General features: G+C 36.9%; 1 protein-coding gene across 2 annotated transcripts; it reads right to left on the reverse strand.

Annotated features, from left to right (window-relative positions):
- Nucleotides 1-2,030: 2,030 nt before the first annotated feature.
- On the reverse strand, nucleotides 2,031-23,651 carry LOC143368048 (putative cytochrome P450 6a14). Of its 2 annotated transcripts, none has more exons than XM_076810406.1 (6): nucleotides 23,409-23,651; nucleotides 12,154-12,531; nucleotides 7,299-7,824; nucleotides 6,738-6,959; nucleotides 4,539-4,790; nucleotides 2,031-2,378 (listed from the first exon to the last, which is right to left on the reverse strand). In XM_076810406.1, exons 2-6 carry the CDS (start codon nucleotides 12,484-12,486, stop codon nucleotides 2,209-2,211), a joined length of 1,503 nt encoding a protein of 500 aa, XP_076666521.1. In that variant the 5' UTR covers nucleotides 12,487-12,531; nucleotides 23,409-23,651; the 3' UTR covers nucleotides 2,031-2,208. The 2 variants fall into 2 exon arrangements, with proteins under 2 accessions (XP_076666521.1, XP_076666519.1); XM_076810404.1 differs by having other exon boundaries at nucleotides 23,359-23,651.

Below are 23,651 nucleotides of genomic sequence, written 5' to 3' on the forward strand. Positions count from 1 at the left end.
ACATATTGGATACATAGAAGCATATTTTAACTCAGATGTGTTTCATATTTCTAATCGTTGGCGTTACAAGTTAGAATATGCTTCAACGTGTCGAATATCTTCTTGTTGTATTACTAGTTTTTAAGGCACACGATGCTAAGCAATAGCTAATAACAAAAAAGTAACTTGCGCATGGTGGCGTAAAATCGTACATACAAATACATTTTTCGCGTACAAATTTTTTTTTTCGAAAAGTATGTTAATGTTTTATAAAACAACAAAGTTTGTTCTACAAAATAAAAAAACAATAATATAGGTTAAAACTCTAGTTCTTTCAATATTAACGATTAACCAACAATTCGTCCATCTACTGTCCTGCCTTTCCTACCTGGGCCGGGAAATTTCCATTAGCTCTTTGCGACGTTAATTTGAAAGAGATCATCCTAAAATTTTCGAAGCTCGCGTATCACTGCTGTCCAGCGTTCGCTGGTAGGTCTCCGAACGCCGAGCCGATGCATGATTGTAGTGGAATGCGTCCGTGAGGCGCTGTTGCCATTTTACCTATCCGCGCTCGCGCGGGTTGCAAGATACAATGCTGACCCTGCATATAGGTACGAGATTGCAACGCACGCTTCTACTTACAGTATTTCCTCGTTACGGGCTCGGCTTGGTGTACACAATATAGACTTTTCGCTATCCCCACCACTTCTGTCTGACTCTTGTCCGGCGAAGGCGAGAGCGAGATGGAACGAGAGCGAGCGAGGACGGTAGGAGACAAACCGACGCGTTGATGTTTTGTCTCGCTCCGTCTTTCGGACGACTGACACTCTGTCCTTTGCGTGCGCGACGGGCGTACGCAATGGTCGCGAGCGTTTACCGTGAGCCGGGCCTGCGTCAAGATTTTGCGAAGCGGTTTTCGTGCTCACGGTAAGCGCTTACAACCATCGCGCACGCTCGCCGCGCACGCAGTGTTCCATCTCGCTCCCCCCTTCGGCCGGAAAGAAGCGAGAAACGAACACTCGGAATTAGGGCTCTGTTCACGATACGGGCTCAACGCCGGTCCCGCCCAGCGAGCCGCTAACGAGGAAATACTGTACATATACTTTTATAGTTTTCCCCCTCCGTTGCGCGCCCACGTTATCATTGGCTTTCAAGTAGAGCTGTTACTTCTTGACCCGTCGGGTATCCGGCTACCAGGAACAACTTCAAGCCATTGAATGTGGTATTGTTTGATCATTTTTGGCTAACATCAAACAATACCACAGGCAATAAAACATTCAATTGTTTGAAGTTGTTTCGGGTAGCCGGGAATCCGACGGGTCAAAATGTAACAGCTCCACTTTCAAGCTCCCTTCCGCGCGGCTCTGGTAAACATCATGGATCCCGCGTTCCCAAATGACTCCAACTGGCCTTCGCTGCTGTGGGCCATCCCAATATATCTTAGCGCTGGATCTCCCAAAAGAATCTTACCGCCCAAATCTTCCCGGCTGTCTTTCCCGCTGGACTTTCCCGCCAAAAGTACAGGAAAGCGTCGTGCCCTCAAAGGGTATAAACCCCCTGGAGCTGCAGCGACAAGACAGACGCCAGTACGGACCATAGTCATAGACGCATACCTTGTCGCGACGAGTTACCATAAGCACGATTTTCTCTTGTATTCAAAAGCCTATCCTCGAATAAACAACTATATCGTTACTTGGAACACACGAGTGTTTTCTCTACCACGTAACACCGTGTTGGACCGAGTTAACTTGCTTTTATTATACATTTTACGTATATTTCCCAACATTTAATTATATAGTTAAATGATTTCCTTTAAAAAGTATGATCGTTCTTAAATAGTAACACTTATGACAGTTGAGTAGAAACGCTAGTGAAAAGTAACAAAACATTCTTTATATATGTTACAATTTAATCTCATTTCATATACACATGTCCATAAAACGTAAAAATAACAATAAAAATGATTAATCATAATGATAATGGATTTTTATGTCTATTATCATAAAGATTAAGAATATATTTATTTATTACAAATCAAGTTAGTTAATAGATTTCAAAATTGTGCAGCTTATTTATGTTAAAGACGGTACATAAAACATTCGTTTATACATACACTTGTTTTTAAAAGTCGTTTAATATGTACACGTCTTGTAAAAGAGAAATACGCAAGTGGGACTGAAGAATTATTTTAAAAAGAACGCATTAAAAAATTGTACCAATATACATTAATTAATTTTCCACTTTGGTCATCTTTACATATATACCTCCCTTTGGAGCTAGCAAAAACGCGCCAGGATCAAATTCATACGGTATCATTGTTTTATCGCAAACATGCACTTTGTGGTTACGAAGTATTGTGATCAGACCAACCTTGGTTTGACAAACTGCAAAACGTGCACCTGAAAACAAAATACTTCAGATTAACAGGCGTAAGATGACTACTATAGGTGGACAAAATAATATAATTTGCTCCGAAACCCTTAATTTTTTCCTAAAAACTGCTGAATAAAATCAAATTGAGTAGACTGAAACTTATGAAAGTGGGAAATACGATAGCGAGTTTATCTACGAAAACAATCTCGAAAGAATTTTTCAAATCCGTCAATTAGTTCTTTCGTTTTTATGTAGGGGAAAGTTCCCTAACTTGGCCCGGATCCTAAATTGGACCATAGTCTTGATTCTCATATTCATTGACTTAGGCGATATCTCTTAGAATGGGATTGTAGCTTATAAACAGTGTGGAAACAGAACACTGTAGAATGAGTAATAACTACAGCGTGATGAATGTTTTGTTTTGATCCCAGATGATGTAATTTTGCCCCCCAATTTATATAAGCTGTAACTTTTGACTGGTAGGTAAATTGTGAATTCTAATACGTGTAATTTGTTATAAATAGTTATTGGTCATATCTTTAATATTACATTTATCCAAATTATCTTTTTCTTTCTTAAGGTTAAAATGATCACAGTGGAGAAAATATGGGAAATGCGACAGATTATAGTACAGAATTCTTCAAGTGAAGTAGTTGGAATCAGTTATGGCTCATAACTTATGGAAAAAGAGTAGATCAGTGTCTTTGTTGCAAGACATACATAAGTCCATTTGACCTGTACTAACAATTGTATTATCGATTATTATGAGTGCATAAATTGCCAATCTGACAGCGGCTGATTATTTCGTCAAATGCATATTTATTTTGTTTATAGAGTGTAAGTATATTTTTAAATAAAAATTCTTACCTAAAGTAATGAAAAATAGACATGGTCCAATTTAGGATATCTGTGGTCCAAATTAGAAAACCAGTTTCCTAGATTAGGCTATTGACGGTAGTTTGAAATTATTTTTTTGTTATCAGCCACATAGCATTGCAGTTTTTTTTTTTAGATTTATGTATCAATTGTAATCCTGATATTGTTCTCAAACTTTTCTGCTTAAAACTATAAACATGATTCCGATTTATGGAGGTACTTTCTTAAGGTCCAACATAGGGGACTTTCCCCTACACCACGTTTGTATTCCCGTCAAAGTTATAGCTATTTATTCAAAATTACATTGGAAACAAATAATAAAGTTGTTTTTTTTTATCATAAAATATGTATAAATCTATACCAAAAAGATTTTTTACCCTACGTGTTACAGTTTCCTTCCAAAAAATCCTAAGTTTTTTAAGGGATTACACGAGAATGTACTCTGAAGAACCGGCCATCGTATTAACGCTATTACCATGAGTCAAAGTGGAAATTAAAGCTAAAAAATGATACTTTTCCGCAATTAACCATACTAACGGTAACAATTACTTTTTGCAAAGTTATATTTGTTTAAATATTGAAAAAAAAGTGATGTTTTGAAACCTACAAAAAATTGAAAGGAACAGTCACTAAGTACTTAGTTACGTATATGAAAAGTAAGAATGATATTTTAAGAGTTTTTAATGATGCTGATGTCAAAATTGTGGCCGTCATAGCAAAATTCGGATATTCTTCCGAATGGCTCCAATGTATTAATATCTCGAAAATTAATAAATTGTCGAAAATACAATTTTAGATTTAAGGTCCACACACGCCTCTCACCCTTCCCCCCAAACCTCGTGTCGATCGGCCGCTGTGGCCATTCAGAAGTACAACCCAAAATTGCAAATGCCATATCCGAAGTGGCGGACCTGCAAATAGTAACTTTCGAAATATTGGGTTTATTTGGGTGAAATTCAGTTTCTGTTTTTGCAACGACTGTAACCTCTACTATTTGTCCGATTGGAACATCTGGATACCAAATTCTGCTAGTAATAGATCCGCAGAGCGGTTAAGCCAATAAATTCGTTCTACCGACGGCAAGTGCTCGTTAAATTAATCGAAACATTTATATTGTTTGAACTGATAGTTTCAGGCTGATTAAACGTTTCTTTTTATATACATGAATACGAAATTTGCATTTTGGATATCCACTTCAGGCTGTTATAAAAAATGTGATAGCACAAACTTGCGAGCAAAATTATGCAAGCAAAGCCTGCCGCGACGGTATGCAATGTTTTTAGAGGATGAGTATTTGGAGTACTTAATACCAATGCAATTCCTGGGTCCGTCACCGAAAGGTAAGTAGTGCATGGGATGTCGAGCTGCAATGGCGTCTTCATTAAATCTCTCAGGGTCGAAAACATCAGGATTTGGGTAAATATTTGGATCTCGATGGATCGGGAATATTGGAATCCATAGAACCAGCTGCTTTGGTATTGAAACTTTCGTCTCATTGAACGTGTACTCAGAAGTTGTTTTTCTCATCAGGATCGGTCCCGCTGGATACTTCCGTAATGTTTCTGTAAATATAAAGCGAATTTACTTACTATCTTCGATGTTCAGACCTGAGTTATAAAATCAAACAAGGATAGTTGCGGCTCTTCTTTCTGAACTTATCATTGTTTTCAATAGTTACGGGATAAAATGGTAATGATATTGAAATCAGAAGCGACATTTACTTTCATGTTTCTACAGACATAAATCAAGTTAGCTATATTATCTTTGCATTAATACCGAAAATCAAACAAGGATTATTTATCATTATTTATTATTGCTTTCCTCCCTGAAATTATCATTGTCGGGTATAGCCATCAATAGTTACGTAATTATGTAGTATGTAAGTACTAGCTTTGGAATCAGTGTTGAAACTCATTAAACGATATGAATTTTTGTACAGTATTAATATGGACAATCGAATATCCTTACTAATATCCTTACTCCTTATACTAATATATAAAAGTGAAACGTTGTCTGTTTGTCCTTTCACGCCTAAATGGCTGAACGGATTTCAATGAAATTTTGAATATACATTACATACGTCTTCGATTAGATTATAGGCTATTTTTTAGGCTATTTTTATTTTGAAAACATCATAAATTATTCCCGAGTGAAACCGGGTAACGGGTTAGCTAGTCTTTTATACATATAATATGTGCCCTATCTTTCTTTCAACAATACAGGTCGTAAATTAAGCATACCTATTCTCCCTGTCATTTAAGAAGGAACCCGTTTCGCGCATGTAGAATGAGCTCATTGGCTCCGAAAAAGCGTTGGTGGGGGCACAGCCAATAGTGCCTTCTTCCGGCACCAATGAGCATCAACCTGCGCAGAACCGGTCTAAACTCGTCGGTCGGCAGGTTCCTTCTTAGATGACAGGGAGAATAGACAATTTAGGAGATTTCTCAAGAGAATTTAAAAACTGAAAATAGGTGGAGTTTATTGTTGTGTCAGTGTTTGCATTGTTGCGTATGGAGATTTACCCTGTTACTTTTTAACCCTCTTGAAGGGTATGCAATGCATACGCATGGTTGCAGCTGTCGCCCATACGGTGGCGCCACGTGACCAGATTTTTCTCACTCATTTCTAGTCTAACGTTCGTAGACGATAGAGACATTAATAAAATCAGGTTCTGTTCCCCTTCAAGCAGATTCTACATATACCATACAGTACGTAAACTGTTAAGCAGTATGTACTCAATTTTATCTTGTAACTCTAAACCAGTGGTGGAGGAAAATACCCTACCGGAGTCCGAACTCCGCTCTCCGTTCAACCAATCAACACCAAGATGGGGAACGATGGGAAACGAAACGACGCCAGCGCCAAGCCAAACCAACTAGCCAAGTCAAGTGAGCTCGCAGCCAACTAGCGTTGACAACCGATTTCCCGGAGACGCTGGTTGACTGCGACCTCACTTGACTTGGCTAGTTGGGTAGGCTTGGCGCTGGCGTCGTTTTGTTTCCCATCGTTTCCCATCTTGCCGTTAATTCTTCCTACGAGCACAATCCGGACTCCGGTAGGGTATTTTCCTCAAACACTGCTCTAAACTAAAGCGACCCCACATTTATCAGTGCGGCAAAACCTAGAAGTGGGTTTAGCTTTTGCGACATTAAATACTTCAACCTTTGTAAAGTCTCCTGATTAAATTGAATATACTGTGATATTTTGTATCTTAGAAGTTCTTCGTTTAAAACCAAATCATCGTTCGAGTTTCAGCTGTAGTAGTAATCCACAACGGTACACTTTTACCGTTCGAAGTGTATCACTTTAAAAGTAACATGGTCAAGCGAACTACATATCCTGCTCACGGTGTTAGCCAAGCACCAGTTCGTACGTAACTAACAAATTCTAGATTAAATACCAAACCTCGGCTACACAACCGCCCTCAGCCTTCGGCTCGTAACAGTATTTAACAGGAAAAAGTAAAGGACTTAATTTTAAATAGAATGTATTCTATTTTTTATATCCACCTTTGAATACTTTATCCAAGTATTTCAAGTGTTTTATATCCTCGTACTTCAATTGTCCATTGTTCTTAGCAAAATATTCTGCAATTTCCTCACGCAATTTGTCTTGTACTTCGTGATTTAGAGCCAGTTCATAAAGAGCGTTACTCATTGCCGAAGATGATGTCTCGAACCCCGCAGCAAAGAAAACAAAAGCTTGGGCAGTCAGTAGGGAGTCTGTTAATTCTGAAAAATCCCAACAAATTTTACTCAGTGACGATTAGCATAATGAAATAATTCTTACTTGTGTACATACTTAGTTATTTAGCAAATCACACTTACGAAGAAATTTGTAATAAATAACGGACTATTAAAATGGAGCAACTGGATCCATTTATCAACTAGATATCCAATATTCAAAAGAGTAAAACACCGCTCTATACACCCGGTAAATATACCGTATACGCCTGTTATATAATACAGGTACCAAAAACGTACTATTTCTTCTATTCCTCGGAATTACCAAAAACAGAAGTCCTTAATAATATTCAACAGTGAAACATTTTAGTACTATGGGAAACTTACTGATATTCTCTAATTTGTCTGGATGTTTCTGGAGCTCTATGAGCATGTTGATAAAGTCTGGCCTGAAGATGTCATTCTGCTTCCTGTAGTTTATCGTGTCCATGACGATCTTCGTGAAGAATGGCGAAAAATTTTTCTCGGGTATTATATAGCCAAGTAAGTCGTATATCCTTGGCAGGTACTGCCTCATTTTCAGTCGGAATATGGTCTCCGGGGAGACCTCAAAGATTTTTCTACCCATTTGACGAAATTCACTGTCCTCTTCCGCCATCGCGTTCATATCGATTCCAAAAGCACAGGTGCCGATCACATCGGTTGTGAATTTAGCCGTTAATTCACGACATTCGACAGTTTCTCCTTTCGCTACAAGCTTATCCAGATAGATTTTCAGATGGTCTGAGCATTCGACTATGAGGGGAAACATATTTTTCAGTTTTCCAGATGTAAATATGGGGGAGAGTTTCGATCTCAGTGGCCGCCATCTTTCTGACTCTATATTGAACAGGTGTATTGATAATGGTTCGGTCTGTGAACATTTTGGAAAATGGTATTTAAGTTAATTGAAAATCGTCCAATTATGATAACTGTAAAGTAATAAATATTATTGTTCTCTGCGAAATTTTTAGGAAAGTTTATAGGCATAGTGATTAAGTTTTAATATTTTTGAGTGACAGTAGTGAGCAAACGTTTAGAGTATGATATTTAATAATAATCAGAACACATAGTACGAATATTGTCAAAAAATCAAATTAGTAATATATTGGAGCAATAAGGAAAGACATTGAAGAATGTTATGTAGTTGTGAAACTAAGTAGTACTTTACTCGCAACTAATTGTCTATATCCTTTAAAAAATCGTTTACTATAGTTTTGTCATGCATAGATTGAATTACATGGTACTGGAATACAAATGTAGAAGTAATTCAGTTCTCTAAGGGCGGTATTCTCAGTCACTACTTATTCTTAAGCAAATGCTTAAGCATTCGGCATCCTTTACTAGCTATTAGGTTAGTAGAGGATGCCGCATGCTTAAGAATAAGTAGCGACTGAGAATTGTTGGACATACTTCAGTCTGATTTCCAGAAGCTAACTTTTCTACTTAAAAACAGTGAAATGGAATTAATAAAATCCATGAGTATCTTAAAAGTTTCTTTGAAATACTCAATATGCTCCATTTAACAAAACCTATTTTTCTGAAACACTTTCTTGGGCTGTACTTTCGAATGGCCTCAGTGGCCGATTGACACGTGGTTTGAGGGAAGGGGTGGGGAGGGTGTATGGACCCTAAATCTAATATTGTTACTTCGGGAATTTATTAGTTTCCGAGATATTAATAAAAAACTTTTAGTATTTCTATTGACTTATTCCGACGTAACGCATTCCACTTTCCACCATGTCCCGGATATTAGTGTTGGTCGGGGCTAGAACAGAGCGGGGGGTGCGTGAGGGCCCGCTCGCGGGCGCGTAAAGCATGGTAGCGAACCGATGTGAGTTTGAAGATTTGAACCAGCAACTTGCAAATGCGACCCATCCTACTATATAGGGTGTTATTCTACTGATAGTCAATATTCTAGGGAGTGATTCTACAGGCCAAAATAAGACGAAAATATAGAATACAATTTTTTAATATCGCGCTTCGTTTTCGAGAAAATTGAAGGTAAGGGGAACGCGTCCAGCAGTTCGTAAAACAGTTTGAGGGGAAGGGAGGGTCGCCGGGTAGGGGTGCCTGTACCTACGTTAAAAAAAATTTTAAAAAATTAAAAATAATTTTTTATCAATATTTTGGAAACTAATAAATACCCGAAGCTACAATTTTAGATTTAGGGTCCACACCCCCTCCCCACTCCTCCCTCCAAACCTCATCTCGATCGGCCACTGGGGCCATTCGGAAGAATATCCCTTTCTTGTCTTATTGATAATGTTTAAATTACTCAAAATACTTTATTATAGTGAGTTACCACGTACACACTACTAGAGAATAAATATTTTAATCTTGAACAAAAGCGTCTTTTAAATGATACAGGATCTTTTAAAAACGGATACAGCATTTACATGATTTACAGAGTAGATAGCACTCATGGCTTCCGACTCTTACGGGTCTGATTTTTCAGACTACGTTCACTAAGTATTCCTTACTCAACTTAGCGAGTGTTACTTCCCCTACTTTTAAAGCTTCCTGTATACAGGGTGTCCCACTAAGGAGTGGACAGCGCGATATCTCTTAAAGTATTGTCGATAAAAATATAAAAAAATTAGGGAATTGCATGGTTCGAGGGGGCCCATTTATTAGCGCGAACGAATTTTGTTTTCGATTATTATTTTAAAAGATACGATGGTCAAGTTCGGTTTTTCAAATGGAACTATTTTTTTTGAAGACCTGAGTTGATAGTGCGTTCCAAGACAAATTCAATAAGCTTTAATGTATACACTTTATTTCCACTGGTTTTTAAGATATTGCGCTTGCAAAATTACTGATTTTCACTGGAAGAAAACCCTCTGGAATAGGAAGGACCGGGGTCGGTCTTACTGGCGCTACGGGTGGCATTGCCTGTTGAAACTGATACCTACCTGCCAAAGGTCTACGACAGGGTTCGCAGGCCCAAAAGCTGGACAATTCTTTTCCGTCAGAAATGCTACTTAGGTAGGTACATCTGCGGTATCGAGAAGCGCATCGTTACTTTTATTTCGCACTTGCTTCTACGCTCGGATGGCCGGTTCTTTTGGGAGGGATGCAAGTTGGATTGGTTAGGTTAGGAGGAGTGAAAGTTGCTAGACTAAATTTCAACCATAGGGAGCAGATTGTATCAGAACTAATCGGATTTGCATCCCTCCCAAAAGAACCGGCCATCCGAGCGTAGAAGCAAGTGCGAAATAAAAGTAACGATACCTACCTAAGTAGCATTTCTGACGGAAAAGAATTGTCCAGCCTTTGGGCCTGTCATTTCTGGCGTAGACCTTTGGCAGGTAAGTATCCATTTCAACAGGCAGTGCCACCCGTGGTGCCAGTAAGACCGCCCCCGGTTTTTGCCATTCCAGAGGGGTTTCTTGCAGTGAAAATCAGTAAATTTGCAAGCGCAATATCTTAAAAACCAGTGGAAATAAAGTGTATACATTAAAGCTTATTGCATTTGTCTTGGAACGCACTATCAACTCAGGTCTTCAAAAAAGATAGTTCCATTTGAAGAACCGAACTTGACCATCGTATCTTTTAAAATAATAATCGAAAACAAAATTCGTTCGCGCTAATAAATGGGCCCCCTCGAACCATGCAATTCTCTATTTTTTTTATATTTTTATCGACAATACTTTAAGAGATATCGCGCTGTCCACTCCTTAGTGGGACACCCTGTATGTATCTAATACGCAACAGGAAGAAGATGTACATATACAGGGTGATAACGCCGGCAATAACGTGCCTCACTGAGTTTTGGGGCCTTCGATGCTCGAGACCAGGGGTCATACAATGTTGCGCACTATAGTCGAATTAACGAAAGAAGGCACCTTGGGACCGGGGCCAGAATTTGCGACGTTGCCGCTACTCCAGGCTCGCGATTGGTGCTTCCCCCACGAGGCTCCCTACGCCTTGGCCAATTACTTTCGACTACTTAGCTGTTGGCCTAGAATAATCGTTCTCCTTATCGGGTGCATATTGTTATCCTCTTCCACAGGGCGAACCCAACGTCCTTCCCATAGAGATTTGACAGTGTGCCGAATCTTATTGGCTTTTGCGGCACGCGCCATGCAGAATGAATGGCGGACAAGTCGAGGAATACAGGCTCATAGGATTCTTATTCTACTTAGCGTCATCCCACGGCCAATCGATCACTTTTTGCACTCGATGTCAGGAAATTTGTTCAATCTGAAATATTATATAGGAAGGGATTTCAGTCATCACTTTGCTGGTTTTGAATTTGTTCCATTTTTACCTATTTTCATGAAACCGAGCTGTATATGTGAATTTTTATCTCGGAAACTCTTTATCGTATTGAATTCATTATTTTTTTATTTTAATCTAGAAAGTGTGGGCTATTCTAATACTCTTTTTTTATATTGAAAAATTAATTTTGTAATTTTGAAAATTATAACCAAATTTTTATTTTGTAAATTTTACATACGAAATATTCTGCTTTCGAGAATAGAATTTTGAAAATTAACGTCAGCTTGAGCTGTTATTAACCGATGAAGAATTTCATTAACTCTATATTTTGTAACCAAGTTCAAAACCTGTTAAACAATGACTTAAACCTTTCCATGATTTCACGTGATTCACAAAATACATATTGCATTCTGATCAAAGTCTCTAAAAATGTGATCGATTTGGCGTGGAGTGACTTGCAGATGAAGGAATCTGTTTTATCGAGCAAGTGAGAGAGACACAGTTGCACTTGAAGATAGAAACAGACGTCTGATCTGCTACACAACGTGGCAACGTCGCACGAAGTACGGAGTAAGCATTGGGTCTCTCCCGAGCCACGCGCGCCGGCCTACGGGCCACCCAGGTGCCTTCTTTAGTTAATTCGACTATAAAAAGTAACAAATCTGAAGTCCTGCATTTTTCATCCGATCTCTTGTGAAAGTCGCGGCAATCGATTCCTTATATTTTCCCAGTGAAAATAGCCCCGGAAATGACATAATGCAGACCATAATTAAGGAAATTACATGAAAAATTGATTTGCATAATTCCAAGCTAACTTCGTTAAAAATAGTTCGATTACATGACATGTGGTATGATTTTCATCGGAAACACATAAAGAATCCATTGGTGTCACTGCCAGAATCTCTGGAAGAGTCACTGAGAAAATCACCCTGTATGTACACGTTTATTATCATTAATATTATTAACATTACTTGCATACCTTTTCGAATACATTGAATCCACGATCTGCAAATTTGGGGAAATCCTTAATAAGGACATCTTTAATAATGTCTGGGTCATTCAAAACGAGAATAGGTCTTCTTCCCATAAACAACCCGATCATGGGTTCGTTTTTGTACTCTTCGTAAATTTTTTGCAAAAAAGCAGCCAGTGATGTTTTGACCCCCATTATATCCTTGGTATTACCAAGCACAGGCAGGGGTCGTGGTCCAGGTACACCACGTTTCTTCCAGAAGTCGTAGGTAGAGGTGGAATAATAGTACAGAGCTACAAGTAGTGCAGCGACGCCACACAGAATTTCGAAGGTCGCCATTATTATCGTTCAGCAGCGAATAATGTCAAATTACTCAATGATCTCCTGAAAGCATTATATGCTTATTATTAATTACTTAAAATTGAATGATTTTTTTAACTCCCACTCCAACTTATTCGATTGCCAATTGCCAACAGATTTTTCGTCTAATGCTGCATTTACAAAATGCACAACATTGAAGTACTTAGGAAGAAATACCTATAGTGATTCCAAAAGCAACAGTCAAGTAGATTCTACGAAATACGAATTCTTTAGTTTTTACACATTTTAATGATCCCAGTACGTAACTAATTGTTTGTGGTGCCTAAGAGACTTACTTGGAGTACGAGGAGTTAAATAAAGCTTATGGTTATGTTATGTTATGAATATTTAATGAAAAATAACAGGGTATATTCCGAAGATCGATCAAAAGTTTACAGGCTTGAAATACTCATCAAAGTAACAGTAATTTTAAATATTGTTTCAAAGTAATCCCATCAACGGCGTTTTTCTGTTTCAGTGTATATGTATCTTTTTCAACTGCGTTTCCTCAACGCTTGCAACATGAAAACGGAGGATTATCAGAGATCTCGTTGAATTATTTGTTGTTTAATTTTTTAATATGTTAAGAGAAGCATTTTCTGTGTCATCCTTTGATTTTAAATATTAAAATTTTGAAATCGTATTGTATGACAAAATTCTTCCTCGTTCGAAGTCAGTATTTTCAGCTACAAAAATACAATATTCTAGATTGCAATATTCTGCGTTTCAGTAATTTTTTTTATATTTTATCACGTACAAAAATTATTTATAGCCGTTTCTTTAACAAAACAATTCTTACTTCCGTTAATTCGTAGAGTAATTCTATAAAGGGTCTAGCCGGGTAAGCATAGCGAAACGGCCCCAGCACCAATTTTAGTATTTATGTGTTCCAAATGATGCTCCTTGCCTAAAGAAACACCGAGAGAAATTTCAGATCTCTACCCCCTTTCGTTAGGGTGATATGGGGATAACAACCCTAAACTTTACCTTTTTTTTCTCAGCAACTACTTAAGATATTGGAATGTTCCAAAGTACACGTAATAGGTAATTCCTAGCTCTACCACATATATTTTTTTCGAAATTGCAGATCAATTTTTAAGGGTGGAAATAAAGGAATTAATTTTTGGGGAGTCGTTTTGTAAACAACCCCTTGAGTTACACCTACGAAAAGAAGCAGGAGTAAAGCGTCACTACTTAGGTATTATCTGTATAAGGTGCAGGGCGGTCGGATTGGTGGAACATATTAAATAAAATAAAATTTTCTGTCCTCACTGATTTCAATGATTTTTCGATATGTCATCAAGATCAAGATTCAAGTTGTTACCATTGCATTCAATTCGATCCACACGTGCATGATGCGGCAGCGTGTGCGTCAGCACGAGGTCGCCGCTCATCTACTGTTTCTGCATCTACGCCGCGGTGACCGGCAGGCAACGTGTATATCAGGTAAATTAAAAGGTTCGAGTTAACCAATCTCTGACGAACGCGTACGTATAGGTATAGTGGCAACAGTTTCTTGCAAATTTCTCGGAAACTAATGCCGAGCGGAAGTTATATATATAGGAAAAAGTTGTTCAAAATGTTGATTTCTATAACATATTTAAGAATCATCGAAATTCGTGTGAACAGAAAACGGTAATTATTTAGAAGTTGGTCCTCTTCACCGATTTTGATGACCTTGAAATATGTAAAACTTAACATTTTGAATAACTTTTTCCTATACATGCTACCACCACTCGACCGCTTCGTTTCCGAGATATTTGCGAAGAAATTCTGTTGATTTATTCCGATATTACGCATTCCACTTTCCAATTGGTCCCGGGTATTAGTATAGGTTGGGGCTAGATCAGTGCAGGGGGCGCGCAAGGCGTGGTACAGAACCGATCTGAGTTTGGTGATTTGAACCAGAAACTTGCGGATGCCCGTCAACTCTGACTCTATTCCGCGGCGCCAGCGCAGCTGGATATTAGAATGCCTCTGGTTCTAAACCATAATTTTTTTGCTAGGAAGAGGGTGCTTTCGATAGCACCTGTTAGGTTGTGGGGGCTCCCGTCAACACACCGACTCACATCGGTTCGCAACCATGCTTTACGCGCCTGCGAGCGGGCGCGCGCCCTCCGCGCGGATTTAGCTCCAACCTATATCAATACTCGGATAAATTAGAAAGTGGAATGCGTTGCGTCGGGGACGCAACGTGAAATAAAAAAGAAAGAAATTGGTTAACTTGAACCTTTTAGTTTACCCAGTATGCACGTTGCCTGGCGGTCACCGCGACGTAGTTGCAGAAACAGTAGATGAGCGGCGACCTCGTGCTGCCGCACGCGCTGCCGCATTATGCATGTATAGATCGAATTTAATGCAATGATAACAACAGTTTTTTGCGAAAATCTCGGAAACTAATGCCTTGCGGCGGTTATATATATATACAGTAAAAAGTTGTTCAGAATCTTGATCTTAATAACATCCAATAATTATTGAAATCGGTGAGGACAGAAAACTTCTAAATAATTACCTTTTTGATAATTATTAATTTTTAAACAATATGGTTATACACAGTAATCTATAGTAGTAATATGTTGTGATCTAGAGACGCTGTAGCGTCTCGACGCCAAGTACATGATTCGGCACCCTGTACATGTCGACTGTCGCTGCCGCGTATCTTTTACTCGTAAACCGGCTATTGCAAACTTACCTGAAAATTATTTCATTAATATCTCATCACGCCTGCAATATTTCCTAACTTTAAAGGCATATTTTTTATGTAAACCGCATGTAAGCTTTCGAATAAGACCAAATTCAATAAAATTGGCCCACGTATGACAGAGATATCGCAATATCATATTATGTATCATACGAAAATGGTAAGATGGTTCTTCTTGTGATTCTCCTTCTCCAGTCAAAATTTTCGTCGACATAATGCGTATAGGGTAAACCAACCAGTAATTGACCGCAAACCAGTTCATGACCATTAGGCAAAGAAATGTCAATTATAAATTTAAACATTATTATATGTTTATAAATGGAGTGTAGTTGCACTTTTAATATCCTATATTTTTAGTTACGCGTATTAAGCAAACATTAATAAGTACAATTCTTATTAAAAGTATGCGGTCATTTACTGGGCTTCTACACGTTTTGCATTTTATATTTGTTTTTTTTTTTAAATTACGATAAGAATAAGTCATTATTTTAATAGAAATTTCGAGAAAAATAAATTTAAATGCGATTTCAACAGTTGTTTTGTTGTTATACATAAATATATTCAAGTATTAATCGCAAAGCTCCATAGATTCAACAAATTGGTCATTCACTGGTTGGTTTACCCTACGCGTTACGCGCACACCTTCAGCCAGAAGAAACTAACACATGTTTCGTTCGTCAATCGCTATCTTCACTATGCAATCTACTCCAAATTTTGACAGCTTACCGACAAGTTATAACCTGGTGAGTGTCAAATAAAGTAAGTTGTTAAAATTTGAGATGCCACGTGTTTTTACTAATATGTATCGTTGTAACATTGAATTGCGACCAAAATGCAGTCTCAAACACAGGGTAAGTTGCCGATATTTTAATGGGGAAGATGACTGCAACTTTTTCCCACCCGTGACGCCACCAGCACACGTGCCACTTGTCATCGGTGCGATATAAAACATTAATATGTAACAACCAGCTTCATGCATTCCACAAATGGAAAATTCGCGCACACACCATTCACACATGCGCACTCATGCAAAACCGCAGTGCATGCGCTAGTGGCGCCTTCTGCGCCGAGCTTGCGTCATCTTCCCAATTGCGACATGCTTGTATATCATCAAACTGATTTCCATTTGTAACTAAACTGAGGATTTTATGTATATGTAGATAATCGAAGTGTAAAATGATGCTGTGATCTACGCCAGGCTATGTATGTAGGTACGTATAATTTTAGAGGAAGGATTTCGTATACTACATACTTATTCAGTTATTTTGATATATGGACACCTTCGATAATGCATGAATTTAATCAGTGTTTCTTGTACTGTACCATGACCGTCTGTAATATATATAGGTCGGACAGTACGATGTTGCAGCACCGCATTTGGAACAACCATCAGTCCGATGACTATGTTCCGACCGGTACCAGAGCCGGCCGTGACAGAACGCGGGAAAGGCTTCAGCAAAATTTAAATAGGACTGATGACAGCGTTGCCAAATTCACTATGTTCCGGCCTGTACTACAGACGGGCATGATTGTACACAAAGTACTATACATATCCCCGTAAAAAATTTCAAAAATGTAAAAAACAATACGCCAAGTACATGAGATCAAATAAGTCGCATAAAATAGAAGATAGTAATAATCACAAAATAAAAAAAGATGTGAAATCAAAATAAACTGCAAGTACATAAAGGTGCTTGCAGTCAAATACTTGGCGCAACGAGGCAAGGTATTCTCAGATCATCAGTACCCATATCTTCCCTCTCGCGGGATTTCAGATAATTTGTCAATTTAAAACTCTGACAATATGAGTACACTTTCATTATTTTGCGTTTTTAAATAATTCTTATTCATCGACACCTTGACCTTGCCTGGCCACGCCAAGTATTTGACTGTAAGCACCTTTATGCACTTGCAGCTCATTTTGATTTCACATCTTTTTTAATTTGGTAATTATTATTATCTTCTATTTCTTGTGATTTATTTGATTTCATGTACTTGGCGTATTTTTTTTACTTTTTTGAATTTTTTATGGGGATCTCACTTCTTTTTACAAAGATAATTTGCATAGGGAATGACTTCAGATAATTTTTAATATAATAACTTACAAATTATCACGGTACAGAATTAAGGATAAATTCTACGTAAGTTTAACAACTACGAAAAGAAACCATGTGCACCGCATTGCTGATCTATATGTATGTATTACGTATATGTATAGTAATTTGTGTAGGGGAGAGTAGGGTTAAATGGACCGCTTAACTTTGGAGGGTGATAACTTAAAATCGGAAAGAAAAAAAGGCACGGGACTTCAACAGGAGTCTTAAGTGGACCTTAGACAATAAGAAAATCAAAGCCATTATTATGAAAAATATTTGGCAACAAAGGAAAATTAGATTTACCGGATGTATTGAAATCTTTGCCTCGCTCAAGTGGTAGGGTAACGTGGACCACCCTCTTGAAGACCATGTAAACGTACGAAATCTTTAATTTTATGATTTAAAGAGTATTTATTTATGTAAAAAACTATAATTATATGTTTTAGGTATAACTATTACAAATAAAATATAACAAAAAAATATATATATATATATATTTACTAGCATGAAGTACCCGGCGTTGACAGGGCTTCTCATATGTATTTATAGCGGTGACATTAATATTTTGCCTTAATTGATTATTACGCAGTACTTACTTACATATACTTCATTACCCATTGCTTACGTTCATTATACCTGTACATAATCCAGACTCGCGCGCTAGGACCGCGCGATTATCCTTTATCACGACGGAGACTTTACGTGTATGTAGTTTTTGAGCCCACGTTTCGAAATACATAATCGTGAACATACAGACAGAAGAACGTTCGTTTATAACACTGGCGATTAGTAGAATTTATGAGAAAAAAAATGGTGCTAAGAAGCGAGTGGTATAAATTGTGACAATACTGATTGTGACAAAAGTGAAAGCCTCAAAAACATTATTTGGATGAGAAGTCCAACTGCAAAGCCTGTTTGCGCGGGAATGTCAACGCTCATAAACAGCTAACGATGTGATTATACCGTCAAGGCATCAAGCATCTCCGCCACTTCCGCCAGGTTTACCAGGAGTATGTATGTACGGACCACGAACGCGGTGGGGAGCGCTGGAGGGGGAATCCGGCTCCCCCCCCCCACCCCGCTGCTACCCACGCGCCACGTGGTCTGCTTCTGGCAACCGTGATCACCACTTTACGGGGAACCGTACGCGCATCTATTGCGCGCACCGCGGTGAACACCACGTAAGATTTATCTGCCTCGCTTCACTATTTCGCTTATTACTCAGTCCCATTTAGCAATATCCAGATGATATATAGCCTAAAATCTTCCCAAATGTTGTCTCTACAGATCTGTGAAAACTGCAAGAGAATTGGTTGAGTTGTTTCTGAGTTTACCGCGTACTGACACAATAATACTTTCCGATAAACGTAAGAAAAAATATTTTACCAGATAACATCAAATTTACTGAAAATAATCAAATACACTTGGATTTTTACATGAATAATGAATATCAACACGTGCATGGAGAATTTTTTATTTTTTATTGCATTTTAAATAAAATCGTGTAACTTAAAAAAAAAAATTGATTTGTGGTTACAGGCTGATTTCAAGTTTTTTGAATTTGTGATTATGGGTTATATTTATGATATACAAACATGATGCAATTCAAATTTGGCCAACTTACCTTATTTGACACTCGTCAGGTTATAACCTGACTGTAAGCTGTCAAAATTTGTAGTAGATTGCATAGTCAAGATAGCGATTGACGAACGAAACGTGTGTTAGTTCCGTTTTGGCTGAAGGTGTGCGTGTGACGCGTATACGTATTATGTCGACAAAATTTGGTTGGAGAATCAGGAGAAAAACCTTATCGCATCTGACAGATTGATGAGACGATATTACGATATCTCGGTTATGCGCGGACCGATTTTATCGAAATTGGTCTTATTCGAAAGCTTGTATCCGGTTTACATTAGAAAAATGCCTTTAAATTTAGAAAATATTGCAGTAGTGATGAGATATTAAGGAAATAAGTTTCGGGTTAGGTTGGAATGGCTCCGCGACGAGTAAAGGTACACGGTAGCGACAGTCGACATATACAGGGTGTCTTTCCTGTACTTGGCGTCGAGACGCTACCGCGTCTCTAGATATTAAAAATTATCTGAAGTCATTCCCTATGCAAATTATCTTTCTAAAAAGAAATGAGATCCCACTAAAAAACTTAAAAAAAAAAGTAAAAAAAATTACCCCAAGTACATGAAAAAGTCGAGGACGGAAAAGACTATTATAAAATACAGCACAGAAAAATAGAAGAAAATAATAATTACAGTATAAAAAAAGATGCGAAATCAAAATGAGCTGCCAGTACATAAAGGTGTTTTGTAATAATCACGAACATTTTAATAATGTGAAGATAAAATGTAACATCTAGACATTTGCCTAGATGTCCGCGGCTGGAAGTCAAATACTTCGCGTGGCTAGGCCAAGGTATGGTCCGATCATCAATACCAGGGCTTAAACGGTTCCGAAAATAACTGTTTAAAACAGTTATATAAAGGTTCTGATTAAAACGGTTATGGAGAACTTTTATTCCTAATAACTGTTATGAAGAATCGAAATTTCCAACTATTATCTGTTTTGGTTACGGTTCCTATTCCCCTCTTAATATCAGTTCCATAACCGTTATTTTTTCGGTTCTATATCGGTTACGAAACGGTTCCACAATCAATTCTTATATCGCCTTATCCCTGATTGATATCAGTCATTATCGTAGCTGTAGATTGCTGTAGATGTTCATCTTTTTTTACAAAATCCTTATAGAAACACGAGAAACTTTTAACATCCTATTCTGAATGATATAGTGTGTGTGAATGTAAAAAATATGTAGCTGATTTATTTATTTCAACGCTTTATTATATATGATATGTATAAATGTTTCCTCTTTTCTATAAGGATTTTGTAAAAAAATATGCACATATACAGTAATCTGCAACTACAATAATTAATGATATCAATTAGGGAAAAGTCGATACAAGAACTGATTCTAGAACCGTTTCGGAACCGATATGAGGAAGGAAATAGGTACCGTAACTGAAACAGGATAATGGTTGGAAGTTTCGGTTCTTCATAACAGTTATTCAGAATCAGCACTTGAAACCGTTATTATAAAGATTTCGGTTCTTGAAAGAGTTATGAAGAACTTTTATTCGGAATATCCGTTACAAAGAACCTAAATATCAGACTATATAAGTATAAGTTACGGTTCCTATATAGCTCTATAACCTTTTATTTTTTAAGTTCTGTAACTTTTATTTTCTAGGTTCTGTAACTTTTATGTTTTAGGTTCTATAACTTTTATTTTTTAGGTTCTATATAAGTTACAAAGCGGTTATAGAACCGATTCTTGTAACGATTGTACAGAATTTTACAGTAAATGAAATCACAACATATTACAACTATAGATTACTCTGTGTAACCGAATTGTTTAAAAATTATTATAAATAAGTAAGTAAATATATATTATGTACACATTTGTACATATGTATATGTATACACTCGGCGGTATGCAAGGATCACTTGTATACATATGTACAAATGTGTACATAATATATATTTGCTTACTTATTTATAATAATTTTTAAACAATTCGGTTACACAGAGTAATCTATAGTTGTAATATGTTGTGATTTCATTTACTGCAAAATTGTGTACAATCGTTACAAGAATCGGTTCTATAACCGCTTTGTAACTTATATAGAACCTAAAAAATAAAAGTTATAGAACCTAAAAAATAAAAGTTATAGAACCTAGAAAATAAAAGTTATAGAACCTAAAAAATAAAAGTTATAGAACCTAAAAAATAAGAGTTATAGAACCTAAAAAATAAAAGTTATAGAACCTAAAAAATAAAAGTTATAGAACCTAAGAAATAAAAGTTATAGAACCTAAAAAATAAAAGTTATAGAACCTAAAAAATAAAAGTTATAGAACCTAAAAATTAAAGTTATAGAGCTATATAGGAACCGTAACTTATATAGTCTGATATTTAAGTTCTTTATAACGGTTATTCCGAATAAAGGTTCTTCATAACTCTTTCAGTCAGAACCTTTATATAACAGTTTGAAACAGTTATTTTCGAAACCTATTCAAGCCCTGTTCAAAATAAAGGTTCTTCATAACCGTTTGGAGAACCGAAATCAATATTATAACAGTTTTCAAGCTCTGATCAAATCCCATACCTTCCCCCTCGCAGGATTTCAGATAATTTGTCAATTTAAAACTCTGACAATATGGGAACATTTCCATTATATTGCGTTTTAAAATAATTCTAAGATCATTCATCGGCACCGATATCTTTTCTATCACAAGCTTTCACAAGCTAAATAAAAGCTTGTAATTGTAAAAATAGGACGCAAGTACTTACCCTTTTCTTGTCCAGACGAACAAAGTGATGTAACCCACATGTGGGTACAGTTTATTTTTACTGAGAAAACGCAGTTCAAAATATGCAATTTCAAATTTATGTAATAAGTATATATAGACTAAAAAAATTAATTAAATCAAAATAAAACCGCTAAAACCTTCCTCTTGCCAAAACGAGTAAAGTTATGTAACACAACTTTTGAGTGCAGTTACTATTTATTGAGAAAACGCATTTCAAGTATGCAACTGCAATTTTAAATAATTATAAACCAATCGAATGTATTTTTACGCTTCACTCTCATTGCCGCCCTCAGTGTTCTTTGCAGCTCCAACGTAAATATACTCTAAGCCAATACGGAGCATCAAAGCAGGCAAGCGGCATGATGAGACGAACCTCTCACTCGCTCTGACCGTATATGTGACCTTCACGATAGTGCATCTCGTGTGCAGTATGCAATTCTCTTGTAAACCACTATAATTAACTTATCTCAACGCTACACTTCCACGACTCGATCGCGAAATCGCCGAATGCATAATTCTGTTGCTTTCACACTTTCAAAATGAATATTAGAGAGATTAAAGTGATCACAAGAATTTCGCCCTTGGAGACTATCAAAGAATAAATAAAGGAACAGTTCTATTTAAAGAATGACTGTAATCTCGCAAGTAAACATTCACTTACAGGGAATAGAGTTTCCCGATATGGAATATACATATGCTTTTAAAGTACTCACAGTAACTAAGAAATCCTGAAAATTATATCTGCAATGGACCTATTTTAGTCATGTTATCAATATCATTCAATATAGCCTCAAGCAAATTATTCTTATCTAAGAATAATTGGCTAAAACCTGGCATCAGTATGTTTTTTCTGGTGCTGAATCCGAATATGACGTTATTGTTTGTGTAAAAAAAAATCCTAAGGTAGTTCTCTTAATAAAAAGAATCGCTTTTTTGAGATAATTCAAAAAGGAAAGGCCGGAGAATTTTTTAAATATTTTTTTCGGATTACTCGTACTAATTTACTTCAAAATCCATTTTAACCTGTTTTTAACTCCCAGGGGTTATACCTGGGCCCATAGGGCAGGATACCAATTCATAACCAGTTTAGGTTAGGTTGAAAAACAATCTATGACTGAACCTCGCCTTTGCGTTTCTCTGTTTTCTTTCTTTCTTTTCTTGCTTATATACTTGTGTTGTGCAATAAAGACGCTTAATAATAATAATAATTATTTATAAAGTTTATAAAAATAATTGGTACGAGTAATCTGAAAAAAAAATATTTAAAAAATTCTCCGGCCTTTCCTTTTTTAGTTATCTCCAAAAAAGCGATTTTTTTATTAAGAGAACAACCTTAGGATTTTTTTTTACACAAAAAATAACGTCATATTCGGATTCAGCACCACAAAAAACATACTGATGCCAGGTTTTAGCCAACTATTCTTGAATAAGAGGATTTTGCCGGTTTTCGCATACGCCTTGAGGCTATATTGAATGTTATTGATAACATGACTAAAATAGATCCATTGCAGATATAATTTTCAGGATTTCTTAGTTACTATGAGTACTTTAAAAGCATATGTATATTCCAAATCGGGAAACTCTATTCCCTATAACTGATTGTTTACTTGTCAGAATCCCTTAAATTTAAGGAATGTTATAAAAAGTTTTCGACTACTTGGTATAACTTACTGTTGTTATTGAAGCTGCTAATTTGCACTGACTCGTTCTTCATGACGTACACAACTAGAATCCTTATGTTTTGTGTTAATAGAGTTGCACCAAGTTGAAATGTTACAACGATAGAGATAAATAACAATCCAATTCCAATATACTACGCACAACAAGTGATATCTTTACTGCAACACATATGTACACCTTTCACTGCATCCAAGTCACGTGCTAACCACTACAGAAGTTCCCAAGCGAGTTTCAAGTGAAATAACGTTCTGCCTGACACGGTTCCAGAGCAACTGCGATTCAAG

This window comes from Andrena cerasifolii, chromosome 4 (genome assembly GCF_050908995.1).
Source record: "Andrena cerasifolii isolate SP2316 chromosome 4, iyAndCera1_principal, whole genome shotgun sequence".
Classification (NCBI taxonomy): domain Eukaryota; kingdom Metazoa; phylum Arthropoda; class Insecta; order Hymenoptera; family Andrenidae; genus Andrena; species Andrena cerasifolii.

Excerpts from the sequence above, each read along its gene's own strand:
- LOC143368048 (XM_076810406.1), bottom strand. The coding sequence starts at position 12,486 with ATGGCGACCTTCGAAATTCTGTGTGGCGTCGCTGCACTACTTGTAGCT. Across the intron at positions 7,825-12,153 it reads GATTCAATGTATTCGAAAAG|ACCGAACCATTATCAATACA; the intron begins GTATGCAAGTAA and ends AAATGTTCACAG. Across the intron at positions 6,960-7,298 it reads AGACAAATTAGAGAATATCA|AATTAACAGACTCCCTACTG; the intron begins GTAAGTTTCCCA and ends GGGATTTTTCAG.